The sequence below is a fragment of the Seriola aureovittata genome, chromosome 7 (genome assembly GCF_021018895.1).
Source record: "Seriola aureovittata isolate HTS-2021-v1 ecotype China chromosome 7, ASM2101889v1, whole genome shotgun sequence".
NCBI classification, from domain to species: domain Eukaryota; kingdom Metazoa; phylum Chordata; class Actinopteri; order Carangiformes; family Carangidae; genus Seriola; species Seriola aureovittata.
Genome location: NC_079370.1, coordinates 13041667 through 13058223, shown reverse-complemented (window position 1 = coordinate 13058223; position 16557 = coordinate 13041667). Strand labels below are relative to the sequence as shown.

Here is a 16557-nt window from a genome sequence, read left to right as displayed (position 1 = left end):
GTCATAGTATAGTATGGCATAAAAAGTCACAAAAGTATCATAGTATAGTAAGGCATAAAAAGTCATAAAAATGTCATAGTATAGTATGGCATAAAAACGTCATAGTATAGTATGGCATAAAAAGTCATAGTATGGTATGGCATAAAAAGTCATAAAAATGTCATAGTATAGTAAGGGAAAAAAAGTCATAGTATAGTAAGGCATTAAAATTCATAAAAACGTATGGCATAAAAACGTCATAAAAACGTCATAGTATAGTATGGCATAAAAAGTCATAGTATAGTAAGGCATAAAAAGACATAAAAACGTCATAGTATTGTATGGCATAAAACGTCATAGTATAGTAAGTCAAAAAAAGTCACAAAAACGTTGTAGTATCATAAGACATAAAAATTCATAAAAAGTCATAGTATAGTAAAGCATAAAAAGTCATAAAAACGTCATAGGATTGTATGGCATAAAAAGTCATAGTATAGTAAGGCATAAAAAGTCATAAAAATGTCATAGTATAGTAAGGCATAAACAAGTCATAGTATAATATGGCATAAAAAGTCATAAAAATGTCATATTATAGTAAGGCATAAAAACGTCATAGTATAGACAATAAAAGGAGGGAACCTGAGGAGCGGAGCAGGCCTGCTGTCACAGTTGCCACTTAGTTGTCAAGTGCTAGGGAGTGGAATCTCCTCACAACCTGATCCCTGTTTTCCAGCATGTGCCAGGGTGTTAGTTTTTGTTTTTGTTTTTTTTTGTAGGCAAGCTCAGCGGTCTCCCCGTTCTTTGTGGCCGGGATTTCCAGCCCTCTTTTGTTTCCTTGGTTTTGTTAAGTACATTACATGTTGCAATGTTCACAATAAACTTATTTCTTGATTTGTCATCTCTGTCTGTCCTCTTTCTATTTCGTCCGGTCTCCAGTTTGAATCTGTAGTTTTTGTAATAGGGAGGCCATAACAATAGTATAATGAGTCATAAAAAAATACATAGAATAGTGAAGCATAGAAAGTCAAAAAACGTCATAGTATAGTATGGCATAAAAAGTCATAGTATATTAAGGCAGAAAAAGTCATAAAAATGTCATAGTATATTATGGCATAAAAATTCATAGTATAGTAAGGCATAAAAAGTCATAAAAACGTCGTAGTATCATAAGACATAAAAATTCATAAAAAGTCATAGTATAGTAAGGCATAAAAAGTCATAAAAACGTCATAGGATTGTATGGCATAAAAAGTCATAGTATAGTAAGGCATAAAAAGTCATAAAAATGTCATAGTATAGTAAGGCATAACAACGTCATAGTATAGTATGGCTTAAAAAGTCATAAAAATGTCATAGTAGAGTAAGGCATAAAAACGTCATAGTATAGTATGGCATAAAAAGTCATAAAAACGTCATAGTATAGTATGGCATGAAAAAGTCATAGTATAGTAAGGCATGAAAAGTCATAAAAAGTCATCTTATAGTAAGGCATAAAAAGTCATAAAAACATCATAGTATAGTATGGCATAAAAAGTCATAGTATGGTAAGGCATTAAAAGTCATAAAAAGTCATAAAAATGTCATAGTATAGTAATGCAAAAAAAGACATAAAAACATCATAGTATAGTATGGCATGAAAAATCATAGTATAATAAGGCATGAAAAGTCATAAATAGTCATAGTATAGTAAGGCATAAAAATCATAAAAATGTCATAGTATAGTAAGGCATAAAAAGCCATAAAAACTTCTAATTATTGTATAGCATAAAAAGTCATAAAAATGTCATAGTATTGTATGGGACTAAAAGTCATAGTATAGAAAGGCATAAAAACGTCATAAAAAGTCATAGTATAGTAAGGCATAAAAAGGCATAAAAACGTCATGGTATAGTAAGGCATGAAAAAGTCACAAAAATGTCATAATATAGTAAGGCACAAAAAGTCATAGTATAGTAAGGCATAAAAGGTCATAAAAACGTCATAGTATGTTAAGTCAAAAAAAGGCATAAAAACGTCATAGTATAGTATAGCATAAAAAGTCATAAAAACGTCATAGTATGTTAAGTCAAAAAAAGTCATAAAAACGTCATAGTATAGTAAGGCATAAAAATGTCATAGTATAGTATAGCATAAAAAGTCATAAAAATGTAAAGTATAGTAAGGCATAAAAAGTCATAAAAACGTCACAGTATAGTATGGCATGAAAAGTCATAGTATAGTAAGGCATGAAAAGTCATAGTAAAGAAAGGCATAAAAACGTCATCAAAATGTCATAGTATAGTATGGCATAAAAAGTCATAGTATAGTAAGGCATTAAAAGTTGTAAAAATGTCATAGTGTAGTAAGGAAAAAAGTCATAAAAAAACATAGTATAGTAAAGCATAAAAAGTCATAAAAATGTCATAGTATAGTAAGGCATAAAAAGTCAAAAAAATGTCATAGTAGAATAAGGCATAAAAAGTCATAAAAATGTCATAGTATAGTATGGCATAAAAAGTCATAAAAACGTCATAGTATAGTATGGCATGAAAAAGTCATAGTATAGTAAGGCATGAAAAGTCATAAAAAGTCATCTTATAGTAAGGCATAAAAAGTCATAAAAACATCATAGTATAGTATGGCATAAAAAGTCATAGTATGGTAAGGCATTAAAAGTCATAAAAATGTCATAGTATAGTAATGCAAAAAAAGACATAAAAACATCATAGTATAGTATGGCATGAAAAATCATAGTATAATAAGGCATGAAAAGTCATAAATAGTCATAGTATAGTAAGGCATAAAAAGTCATAAAAATGTCATAGTATAGTAAGGCATAAAAAGCCATAAAAACTTCTAATTATTGTATAGCATAAAAAGTCATAAAAATGTCATAGTATTGTATGGGACTAAAAGTCATAGTATAGAAAGGCATAAAAACGTCATAAAAAGTCATAGTATAGTAAGGCATAAAAAGGCATAAAAACGTCATGGTATAGTAAGGCATGAAAAGTCACAAAAATGTCATAATATAGTAAGGCACAAAAAGTCATAGTATAGTAAGGCATAAAAGGTCATAAAAACGTCATAGTATGTTAAGTCAAAAAAAGGCATAAAAACGTCATAGTATAGTATAGCATAAAAAGTCATAAAAACGTCATAGTATGTTAAGTCAAAAAAAGTCATAAAAACGTCATAGTATAGTAAGGCATAAAAATGTCATAGTTTAGTATAGCATAAAAAGTCATAAAAATGTAAAGTATAGTAAGGCATAAAAAGTCATAAAAACGTCACAGTATAGTATGGCATGAAAAGTCATAGTATAGTAAGGCATGAAAAGTCATAGTAAAGAAAGGCATAAAAAGTCATAAAAATGTCATAGTATAGTATGGCATAAAAAGTCATAGTATAGTAAGGCATTAAAAGTTGTAAAAATGTCATAGTGTAGTAAGGAAAAAAGTCATAAAAAAACATAGTATAGTAAAGCATAAAAAGTCATAAAAATGTCATAGTATAGTAAGGCATAAAAAGTCAAAAAAATGTCATAGTAGAATAAGGCATAAAAAGTCATAAAAATGTCATAGTATAGTATGGCATGAAAAGTCATAAAAATGTCATAGTATAGTATGGCATGAAAAGTCATTATATAGTAAGGCATGAAAAGTCATAAAAATGTCATAGTATAGTAAGGCATTTAAAGTCATAAAAATGTCATAGTATAGTAACGCAAAAAAAGTCATAAAAACGTCATAGTATAGTATCGCATGAAAAGTCATAGTATAGTAAGGCATGAAAAGTCATAGTATAGTAAGGCATAAAAAGTCATAAAAACGTCATAGTATAGTAAGGCATAAAAAGTCACAAAAATGTCATAGTATAGTAAGGCATAAAAAGTCATAGTATAGTAAGGCATAAAAAGTCATAAAAAATGTCATAGTATGTTAAGTCAAAAAAAGTCATAAAAACGTCATAGTATAGTAAGGCATAAAAATGTCATAGTATAGTATGGCATAAAAAGTCATAAAAATGTCATAGTATTGTATGGAATAAAAAGTTATAGTACGGTAAGGCATAAAAATTCATAAAAATGTAATGTAGAGTAAGGCATAAAAAGTCATAAAAACATCATAGTATAGTATGGCATGAAAAGTCATAGTATAGTAAGACATGAAAAGTCATAAAAAGTCATAGTATAATAAGGCATAAAAACATCATAAAAAAGTAATAGTATAGTATGGCAAAAAAAGTCATAGTATAGTAAGGCATAAAAACGTCATGAAAACGTCAATTTGTTGTATGGCATAAAAACATCATAGTATAGTATGGCATAAAAATGTCATAGTATAGTAAGGCATAAAAAGTCATAAACATGTCATAGTATAGTAGGGCATAAAAATTCATAAAAACGTCAATGTATAGTATGCCATAAAGAGTCATAGGCTAGTAAGGCATAAAAAGTAATAAAAACGTCATAGTATAGTAAGGCATAAAAAGCCATAAAAACGTCATAGTATAGTAAGTCATAAAAAGTCATAAGAACGCCATAGTATTGTATGGCATAAAAAGTCATAGTATAGTAAGGCATAAAAAGTCATAAAAATGTCATATTATAGTAAGGCATAAAAAGTCTTAGTATTGTAAGGCATAAAAAGTCATAGTATAGTAAGGCATAAAAAGTCATAAAACGTCAGAGTATAGTATGGCATAAAAAGTCATAAAAATGTCATATTATAGTAAGGCATAAAAAGTCATAGTATACTAAGGCATAAAAAGTCATAGTATAGTAAGGCATAAAAAGTCATAAAAACGTCATAGTATAGCATGCCATAAAGAGTCATAGGATAGTAAGGCATAAAAAGTTATAAAAACGTCATAGTATTGTAATGCATAAAAGTCATAGTATAGTAAGGCTTAAAAATTCATAAAAATGTCATAGTATAGTAAGGCATAAAAAGTCATAGTATAGTATGGCATAAAAAGTCATAAAAACGTCATCGTATTGTATGGCATAAAAAGTCATAGTATAGTAAAGCATGAAAACTGATAAAAACTTCATAGTATTGTAAGGCATAAAAAGTCATAAAAACGTCTTAGTATTTAATGGCATAAAAAGTCATAGTATAGTAAGGCATAAAAATGATAAAAATGTCATATTATAGTAAGGGATAAAAAGTCATAGTATAGTAAGGTATAAAAAGTCATAGTATAGTAAGGCATAAAAAGTCATAGTATAGTAATGCATAAAAAGTCATAAAAATATCATAGTATAGTAAGGCATAAAAAGTCATAGTATAGTATGGCATAAAAAGTCATAAAAATGTCATAGTATTGTATGGAATAAAAAGTTATAGTACGGTAAGGCATAAAAATTCATAAAAATGTAATGTAGAGTAAGGCATAAAAAGTCATAAAAACATCATAGTATAGTATGGCATGAAAAGTCATAGTATAGTAAGGCATGAAAAGTCATAAAAAGTCATAGTATAATAAGGCATAAAAAGTCATAAAAACGTCATAGTATAGTATAGCATAAAAACATCATAAAAAAGTAATAGTATAGTATGGCAAAAAAAGTCATAGTATAGTAAGGCATAAAAACGTCATGAAAACGTCAATTTGTTGTATGGCATAAAAACATCATAGTATAGTATGGCATAAAAATGTCATAGTATAGTAAGGCATAAAAATGATAAAAATGTCATATTATAGTAAGGGATAAAAAGTCATAGTATAGTAAGGTATAAAAAGTCATAGTATAGTAAGGCATAAAAAGTCATAGTATAGTAATGCATAAAAAGTCATAAAAATATCATAGTATAGTAAGGCATGAAAAGTCATAAAAATGTCAAAGTATTGTATGGCATAAAAAGTCATAGTATAGTAAGGCATATAAAGTCATAAAATGTCATAGTATAGTATGTAATTAAAACGTCATAATACAGTAAGGCATAAAAAGTCATAAAAAAGTCAAAGTATATTAAGGCATAAAAGGTCATAAAAATGTCATATTATAGTAAGGTATAAAAAGTCATTAAAACATTATAGTATAGTATGGCATTAAAGCTCATAAGAACGTCATAGTATAGTAAGGCATAAAATGTTATAGTAAAGTAGGGCATAAAAATTCATAGTATAGTAAGGCATAAAAAGTCATAAAAATGTCATATTATAGTAAGCCATAAAAAGTCTTAGTATAGTAAGCCATAAAAAGTAATAGTGTAGTAAGGCATAAAAGGTCATAAAACCTCATAGTATAGTATGGCATAAAAAAGTCATAGTATAGTATGGCATGAAAAGTCATGAAAATATTATAGTATAATAAGGCATAAAAACATCATAAAAATTTCATAGTATAGTATGGCATAAAAAGTCAAAGTATAGTCAGGTATAAAAAGTCATTAAAATGTGATAGTATAGTAAGGCATAAAAAGTCATAGTATAGTAGGTCATAAAAAGTCATAGTATAGTAAGGCATAAAATGTCATAGTATAGCAAGGGATAAAAAGTGATAAAAACGTCATAGTGTTGTATGGCATAAAAAGTCATAGTATATTAAGTCATAAAAAGTCATAGTATACTAAGTCATAAAAAGTTATAAAACCGTCATAGTATTGTATGGCATAAAAAGTCATAGTATAGTAAGGCATAAAAAGTCATAAAAACGTCATAGTATTGTATGGCATAAAAAGTCATAGTATAGCAAGGCATAAAAAGTCATAAAACTGTCATAGTATAGTAAGGCATAAAAAGTAAAAAAAACGTCATAGTATAGTATGGCATAAAAAGTAATAAAAACGTCATAGTATACTATGAGATGAAAAGTCATAAAAATATCATAGTATAATAAGGCATAAAAACATCATAAAAATGTTATAGTATAGTATGGCATAAAAAGTCGAAGAATAGTCAGGTATAAAAAGTCATTAAAATGTCATAGTATAGTAAGGCATAAATAGTCATAGTTTAGTAAGGCATAAAAAGTCATAAAAACGTCACAGTATAGTATGGCATAAAAGGTCATAGTATAGTAAGGCATAAAAATGTCATAGTATAGCAAGGAATAAAAAGTCATAAAAACGTCATGGTATTGTATGGCATAAAAAGTCATAGTATACTAATTCATAAAAAGTCATAGTATACTAAGTTATAAAAAGTCATAAAAACGTCATAGTACTGTAAGGCATAAAAATGTCATAGTGTAGCAAGGCATAAAAAGTCATACAAAGGTCATAGTATTGTATGGCATAAAAAGTCATAGTATACTAAGTCATAAAAAGTCATAGTATACTAAGTTATAAAAAGTCATAAAAACGTCATAGTACTGTATGGCATAAAAAGTCATAGTATAGTAAGGCATAAAAAGTCATAAAAATGTCATAGTATAGTAAGGAATAAAAAGTAATAAAACGTCATGGTATAGTATGGCATAAAAACGTCATAGTATAGTAAGGCAGAAAAAGTCATAAAAAGTAATTTTATAGCAAGGCATAAAAAGTAATAAAGAATGTCATAGTATAGTATGGCATAAAAAGTCATAGTATAGTAAGGCATAAAAAGTCATAAAAACGTCATAGTATAGTATGGCATAAAAACTTATAAAAATATTATAGTATAATATGGCATAAAAAGTCATAGTATAGTAGGGCATAAAAACGTCATAAAAACGTCACAGTATAGTATGGCATAAAAGGTCATAGTATAGTAAGGCATAAAATGTCATAGTATAGCAAGGGATAAAAAGTGATAAAAACGTCATAGTGTTGTATGGCATAAAAAGTCATAGTATATTAAGTCATAATAAGTCATAGTATAGTAAGGCACAAAAAGACATAAAAACGTCATAGTACTGTAAGGCATAAAAAGTCATAAAACTGTCATAGTATAGTAAGGCATAAAAAGTAAAAAAAACGTCATAGTATAGTATGGCATAAAAAGTAATAAAAACGTCATAGTATACTATGAGATGAAAAGTCATAAAAATATCATAGTATAATAAGGCATAAAAACATCATAAAAATGTCATAGTATAGTTTGGCATAAAAAGTCGAAGAATAGTCAGGTATAAAAAGTCATTAAAATATCATAGTATAGTAAGGCATAAAAAGTCATAGTTTAGTAGGGCATAAAAAGTCATAAAAACGTCACAGTATAGTATGGCATAAAAGGTCATAGTATAGTATGGCATAAAAAGTCATAGTATACTAATTCATAAAAAGTCATAGTATACTAAGTTATAAAAAGTCATAAAAACGTCATAGTACTGTAAGGCATAAAAATGTCATAGTGTAGCAAGGCATAAAAAGTCATACAAACGTCATAGTATTGTATGGCATAAAAAGTCATAGTATACTAAGTCATAAAAAGTCATAGTATACTAAGTTATAAAAAGTCATAAAAACGTCATAGTACTGTATGGCATAAAAAGTCATAGTAAAGTAAGGCATAAAAAGTCATAAAAACGTAATTTTATAGCAAGGCATAAAAAGTAATAAAGAATGTCATAGTATAGTATGGCATAAAAAGTCATAGTATAGTAAGGAATAAAAAGTCATAAAAACGTCATAGTATAGTATGGCATAAAAACTTATAAAAATATTATAGTATAATATGGCATAAAAAGTCATCGTATAGTAGGGCATAAAAACGTCACAGTATAGTATGGCATAAAAGGTCATAGTATAGTAAGGCATAAAAAGTCATAGTAAATTAAGTCATAATAAGTCATAGTATACTAAGTCATAAAAAGACATAAAAACGTCATAGTACTGTATGGCATAAAAAGTCATAGTATAGTAAGGCATAAAAAGTCATAATATAGTAAGGCATAAAAAGTCATTACAATGTCATAGTATAGTAAGGGATAAAAAGTCATAAAAATATCATAGTATAGTATGGCATAAAAAGTCATAGTATAGTAAGGCATAAAAAGTCATAAAACGTCATAGTATAGTATGGCATAAAAACGTCATAAAAAGGTCAGGCAGTAAGGCATAAAATGTCATAAAAATATTAATTCATTCATTCATTACCGCTTATCCTCTAGTAGGGTCGCGGGGGGGCTGGAGCCTATCCCAGCATCTTTCCGAGCGAAAGGCGGGGTACACCCTGGACAGGTCGCCAGTCCATCGCAGGGCAAACACATAGAGACAGACAACCATTCACACTCACAGCCACACCTATGGTCAATTTTAGAGTATCCAATTAGCCTAGTCCCCATTTCGCATGTCTTTGGACTGTGGGAGGAAGCCGGAGTACCCGGAGAGAACCCACACTGGCACGGGGAGAACATGCAAACTCCACACAGAAAGATCCCACGGCCGAGCCGGGACTCGAACCCGGAACCTTCTTGCTGTGAGGCGACAGCGCTAACCACTGCACCACTGTGCAGCCTTCATAAAAACGTCATAGGATAGTGAGGCATGAAAAGTCATAAAAATGTCATAGTATAGTAAGGCATAAAAAGTCATAAAAACATAATAGTATAGTATGGCATAAAAAGTCATAGTATAGTAAGGCATAAAAATGTCATAGTATAGTAAGGCATAAAAAGTCATAAAAACATAATAGTATGGTCAGTCAAAAAAAGTCATAAAAACGTCGTAGTATCATAAGACATAGAAATTCATAAAAAGTCATAGTATAGTTTGGCATAAAAACGTCATAAAAAGGTCATAGTATAGTATGGCATAAAAGGTTATAGTATAGTAATGCATAAAAAGTCATAAAAATATCATAATATAAAATGGCATAAAAAGTAATATAAACGTCATATTATACTATGGCATAAAAAGTCATAAAAATTTTATAGTATAGTATGGCACAAAAAGTCATAGTATAGTAAGGTATTAAAAGTCATAGTATAGTAAGGCATAAAAAGTCATAAAAATGTCATAGTATAATATGGCATAAAAATCATAGTATAGTAAGGCATAAAAAGTCATAAAAATATTATAGTATAGTAAGACATAAAAAGTAAAAAAAACGTCATAGTATAGTATGGCATTAAAGGTCATAAAAATGTCATAGTATAGAAAGGCATAAAATGTCATAGTATAGTAGGGCATAAAAATTCATAAAAACGTCAAAGTATAGTATGCCATAAAAAGTCACAGTATAGTAAGGTATAAAAATCATAGTATAGTAAGTCTTAAAAAGTCTTAAAAATGTCACAGTATAATATGACATAAAAAGTAATAAAAATGTCATGATATAGTTAGGTATAAAAAGTCATAAAAACATCATTGTATAGTATGGGATTAAAAGTCATAGTATATTAAGGCCTAAAAAGTCAGAAAAATGGCATAGTATAGTATGTCATAAAAAGTCATAGTATAATAAGGCATATAAAGTCATAAAAATGTTATAGTATAGTATGGCATAAAAAGTCATAGTATAGTATGGCTTAAAAAGTCCTATAGACGTCATAGTATAGCATGGCGTAAAAACGTGATAAAAACGTCATAGTACAGTATGGCTTAAAAAGTCCTATAGACGTCATAGTATAGCATGGCGTAAAAACGTCATAAAAACGTCATAGTACAGTATAGCGTAAGAAGTCATAAAAATGTCATAGTTATAACATGGCGTAAAAAGTCATAAAAATGTCATAGTAAACTATGGTATAAAAAATCATAGTATAATAAGGCATAAAAAGTCATAAAAATGTCATAGTATAGTAAGGCATAAAAAGTCATAAAAATTTCATAGTATAGTAAGGCATAAAAAGCCATAAAAACTTCAAATTATTGTATAGCATAAAAAGTCATAGTATAGTAAGGCATAAAAAGTCATAAAAATGTCATATTATAGTATGGCATAAAAAGTCATAAAAATGTCATAGTATTGTATGGGATTAAAAGTCATAGTATAGTAAGGCATAAAAACGTCATAAAAATGTCATAGTATAGTATGGCATAAAAAGTAAAAAAAACGTCATAGTATAGTATGGCATTAAAGGTCATAAAAATGTCATAGTATAGAAAGGCATAAAATGTCATAGTATAGTAGGGCATAAAAATTCATAAAAACGTCAAAGTATAGTATGCCATAAAAAGTCACAGTATAGTAAGGTATAAAAATCATAGTATAGTAAGTCTTAAAAAGTCTTAAAAATGTCACAGTATAATATGACATAAAAAGTAATAAAAATGTCATGATATAGTTAGGTATAAAAAGTCATAAAAACATCATTGTATAGTATGGGATTAAAAGTCATAGTATATTAAGGCCTAAAAAGTCAGAAAAATGGCATAGTATAGTATGTCATAAAAAGTCATAGTATAATAAGGCATATAAAGTCATAAAAATGTTATAGTATAGTATGGCATAAAAAGTCATAGTATAGTATGGCTTAAAAAGTCCTATAGACGTCATAGTATAGCATGGCGTAAAAACGTGATAAAAACGTCATAGTACAGTATGGCTTAAAAAGTCCTATAGACGTCATAGTATAGCATGGCGTAAAAACGTCATAAAAACGTCATAGTACAGTATAGCGTAAGAAGTCATAAAAATGTCATAGTTATAACATGGCGTAAAAAGTCATAAAAATGTCATAGTAAACTATGGTATAAAAAATCATAGTATAATAAGGCATAAAAAGTCATAAAAATGTCATAGTATAGTAAGGCATAAAAAGTCATAAAAATTTCATAGTATAGTAAGGCATAAAAAGCCATAAAAACTTCAAATTATTGTATAGCATAAAAAGTCATAGTATAGTAAGGCATAAAAAGTCATAAAAATGTCATATTATAGTATGGCATAAAAAGTCATAAAAATGTCATAGTATTGTATGGGATTAAAAGTCATAGTATAGTAAGGCATAAAAACGTCATAAAAATGTCATAGTATAGTATGGCATAAAAAGTCATATAAATGTCATAGTATAGAAAGTCGTAAAAAGACATAAAAATGTCATAGTATAGCATGGCGTAAAAACGTCATAAAAACGTCATAGTACAGTATGGCGTAAAAAGTCATAAAAATGTCATAGTTATAACATGGCGTAAAAAGTCATAAAAATGTCATAGTAAAGTGTGGCATAAAAAATCATAGTATAATAAGGCATAAAAAGTCATAAAAATGTCATAGTATTGTATGGGATTAAAAGTCATAGTATAGTAAGGCATAAAAACGTCATAAAAATGTCATAGTATAGTATGGCATAAAAAGTCCTATAAATGTCATAGTATAGAAAGTCGTAAAAAGACATAAAAATGTCATAGTATAATATGGCATAAAAAGTAATATAAACGTCATAGTATAATATGGCATAAAAAGTCATAGTATAGTAAGGCATAAAAAGTCACAAAAATGTTATAGTATAGTAAGGCACAAAAAGTCATAAAAACATCATAGTATAGTAAGGCATAAAAAGTCATAAAACCATCATTGTATAGTATGGCACAAAAAGTCATAGTATAGTAAGGTATAAAAAGTCATAAAAACGTCATAGTATAATATGGCATAAAAAGTCATAGTATAGTAAGGCACAAAAAGTCATAAAAACGTCGTAGTATAGTAAGGCATAAAAAGTCATAAAAATGTCATAGTATAATATGGCATAAAAAGTCATAGTATAGTAAGGCATAAAAAGTCATAAAAATGTTATAGTATAGTATGGAATTAAAGGTCATAAAAACGTCATAGTATAGTATGGCTTAAAAAGTCCTATCTGGTCTCCCAAAATATTGGTAGGGGTATGTCCCCGCCGTCCATATGTAAAGCTATGCCCTTGCTATATATACCGTATATATAAGATTCTTTTGGCTTTGAACATACTAACATACGTAATGAGATTTACTAGAAAGAGAAACCAATGCTTTCAAAGTTATTTATGTTGCGAAAGGTTTATACTATTTCTAGACATATAAATTTTGATTCTTTGAGAAATATTTTCCGTCTGGAACTTAAACTCATCAGTTCTGCTGTATTATGTTAATACACTTCACACGGTTGATACAAACTACTATCACACCATGTATAAATTACTCATAGTGGGGGTTATTGTGCTAGTGTCTGTCCTTACCTTATATTCAGTACAAGGTAACAGTTTGATGGTTTAGTCATGGGCTTCTGAGGCACTGACTCACAGCGAATCTTACTGCTGGGTGACTTTTTGTAGCAGTACAGGCTGGGATTCTCAGGAGGATCTAACAGATAAAAATGACATGCAAACTTACTGTGCGTTAATTCAGTCAATCAGCCATTTGTAGTCTTTCCTAAACATACCTACGTCAGCCACAGACCACTGTTAATGATGTCTCATTCACAGTCATCAATTATCAAAAACATTGTTAAGTATTTTTCTGTCACCAGGCCTTTTTCATCGCAGACATTTGGACATGTTGATGATGATGATGATGATGATGAATTTATTCATTTCGAACATGAAAAATAAAACATAAAAAAAGAATAATAATGTTTGAAAAGGAGTAGGAAGAAGTAGCCAATACACTTATATTCTTACCGCTTTCTCACTACTCCTCCATTAGCTCATATGTAGAATTTCCAAAACTATCCCAATCTTATGTGCAACCCAAATATACACCCGGTGTCAAAAAAGTAATTAAAACGTAAACCATTAAGACAATCTTTCCTCATCCATATACCTCTTAATAATTTTTGGTGTATCTTTTTCACATCAAGACCATTCCACAAATTCACACAACAGATTGAAATACACAAACACAATGTTTTTTTTTAAATTAATCTCTCCTCTTAAATTATAACCCCCCTCTCTATTGCACAACTTTTTTAGTATATTGCCCAGAGGTGAATTATTTCTTACTTTAAACGTGTGCAGTCTTAAATTCTACCAGATCTGCTTTGAGAAAATGTAATTCTGTAAGTAATAATATTAGTCAGGGATGCACTCTATGCAGTTACAAAGAGCAGGATGAACATGTCAGCATCCCAATGTGACAGCATATACGTATATATATATGATATATGATATATATATGAAGTAATGAAAGAACAGAGATAAATACTTTGGTTCAAATCAAATTTAATCATCACTTCTAACTTTACTCCTCCATTATGACTTCATTGCTGTGACTCACCTGCAACAGTTACTTTTAAGGAGAACCTCTCTCTGCCTCTGTGATGACACGTGTACTTCCCAGAGTCTGTCACTCTTACTGAGGACAGAGACAGGGAAGACCCTCTCTTCTCAAATGTGATTTCTCCCCAGTCTCTCTTCCCACTCCCTATTGTCCTCTCGTTCCACTTCCACTGAGGCATTGATTTTATGCCTCTTGTTACCCTGCTCCCCCTCTCCCCTTCCTCCTCCTCATCTTCCTCATAATCAACCTCACCGTCCACCTCTTCGGTCTCCCAGCTGGATTCACCCTTCAGCAGTCTGCCACCGCTGGTTGGTTGGACCATGTCAGTGGTGGGAGAGGCCGTGTATACTGTGCCCGTATATCTTGGGCTTCGGTTTCCTCCTGTCACAGCACTGACTTCTGCCTCAGGGTTAAAGTGGTATCCCACATTTACAGTACTGTCCACAGTATGTTTGTTATTTATGATGTTTCCAGTGGTTGTGGGTGCAGCTGAAGAGCTCTCTCTACTGTTGGTGTTTGAGCTGTCTGTGGCAATTTTGACCTTTACTCCGTTCACCATTACATGACCTCTGCACGTCAGAACCAACTTACTGCCTGTAGATACAACCAACACACCAGGGGGAGGGTCTGCACAGAAAAACAAACATCATGGTTTATAGAATTAAAAAAACTGTGTGTGTGTGTGTGTGTGTGTGTGTGTGTGTGTTTGCGTGTGAATTCACTTTCATACATGACATTCATACAGTATTTTGTAAAAAAGTGGCATGATCTTTTGCCTTGAGTATTGGCTACAGTCAAAAAAGATGCAACGTTGCATAACCAAAATTACCATCTCCTAGAGAACTTCCTCTTTTAATGTCTGTCCTCTTCACTGTTTCTTTTTCTGTGCTACATCATGTCCTCTTTGCGTCAGCTCCTTTCCCTAATTATTTAGATGTTCAGACTGCACTCAGGACATACACAGCGCATTATGACTTTATATTTGTATTTATAGCCTCTTGTTTTAATTTGATTGCTTTGATGAGAAGTCCATTGCCCTTGTGGGTCTTTCCCAGTTCCATGGCTATTCCTCTAGGAATCTATGGAAAATTAAGGGTCAACAGGCTAAGAGGCCCAGCAGCACAACTACTATAATCAATACTTTTAAGCTTCATACGTGTCATTTTTTTAATTGAATTTACCTGACTTACCTCATAAATGATATGAATAATTTAAGCGCAGTATTTTTAACATCAGAGTAGAAGGAGTTACCTCAAAGCTCCATAACCCACTCCAGTTTTAGTCCAGTACAGCAAACATGACCAAGGTTAAAAACACATTTACAGCAGATGCTGACTGGCAAGAAGAAAGCTGGCAGTGGGCCTATATACAAATAGAGCAGCTTTTTAACCAGAGTTTAGAAAAAGTGTGGCATGGTCCAGCTGAATTTAATTTGAAAGGCGGATTAAAACTGTAAATACAGGTTATAATTGTTTTTGGGGTTTTTTTGTATGAAAAAAATATGTTTCCTGAAATTTTTACAAAACAAAAGTTTTACAAAACAGCAATTAATGTGAAACTACACACAAAATGACAATACAGATCACGTGAAATATAATCTGAGGTGCCCAGACCAACTGAGTTGCATACAATACGTGTTTGCTGTGATTTATCTTATTTCAAGTCAAAAATTTGACCTCATATTGACAATAACATGGCAGAACAAATTCCAACTAGGAGCTTACCTTTTCTGGGACAGGCTCCGTCGAAAACGCTGTGGACCTGTGCGGCGCACAGAACAGACAGCAAAGGTTGAAAAATCCGCATTTTAGCGCATGAATCCCCCTTTAACGAATAGTCACACCATCACCTACACGCGAACAGCATAGGTTGGAGATCGTTGTGACTCCCATCAAACTTTTCCCACCGTCAAAGTTTGTCTGTCAACTGTCAGTCCCCCACTATAGACAGGAGTCACAGCTCTGGTTGCAGCAGTATGCTGTCAGTAAGACCCGTTATTGTGAAATCCCAGCTCTCTTCCCCTTGTTCAGCACCGTTACACAGAGGAAATCCTCCTCAGCGTCAAAATAAAACCCCAAAGCTGAATATAGGCCTGCAATTATAATATTACTTAAAAGAAAAAAAACAAAAAACTGCCATACCCCACAAGTATAGGCAATATATATATATATTTTATACTCTGTACTGGTGTCCTGATTTTTATCACTTGAAAGGCTACTAATATCCATATAGAATATAAATGTTGCATTTTTATTTTTATTTTATTTCAAAGTAAGAAACCACCTTACTGCCCTTTAATTTCACACATCTCAAAATATCATTTTCTATTCTCTGTTCATATTTTCACCTCGGCCTATAGAAAGTGATGGGACACCAAGATATGGTAGAGGACTAGAGGGTGCTTTTGCCATAAAATGTTTCTGTGGTTTAACTTAAAAAAATCTCATGCTGTCAGTGCTTTTCACTTGACATAATTTCACGCTCCACCACTTCTCAGCAGTACAGTCATTTCTACCTCAAACTTTGGTTT

General features: G+C 30.5%; 1 protein-coding gene across 2 annotated transcripts in view; it reads right to left on the bottom strand.

The window, feature by feature from the left end:
• Positions 1-16028, bottom strand: part of il6r (interleukin 6 receptor) — a 35534-nt gene extending 19506 nt beyond the window's left edge. The window contains exons 1-3 of one of the 2 annotated variants that reach the window (XM_056381285.1): positions 15752-16028; positions 14025-14654; positions 12989-13112 (exon numbers count right to left, since the gene is read on the bottom strand). In XM_056381285.1, the coding sequence (XP_056237260.1) occupies positions 12989-13112; positions 14025-14654; positions 15752-15833 (836 nt within the window). In that variant the 5' untranslated portion in view covers positions 15834-16028. The remainder of the gene's footprint in view (positions 1-12988; positions 13113-14024; positions 14655-15751) is intronic. The other variant, XM_056381286.1, reaches the window with a different exon arrangement.
• Between the last annotated feature and the right edge of the window lie 529 nt (positions 16029-16557).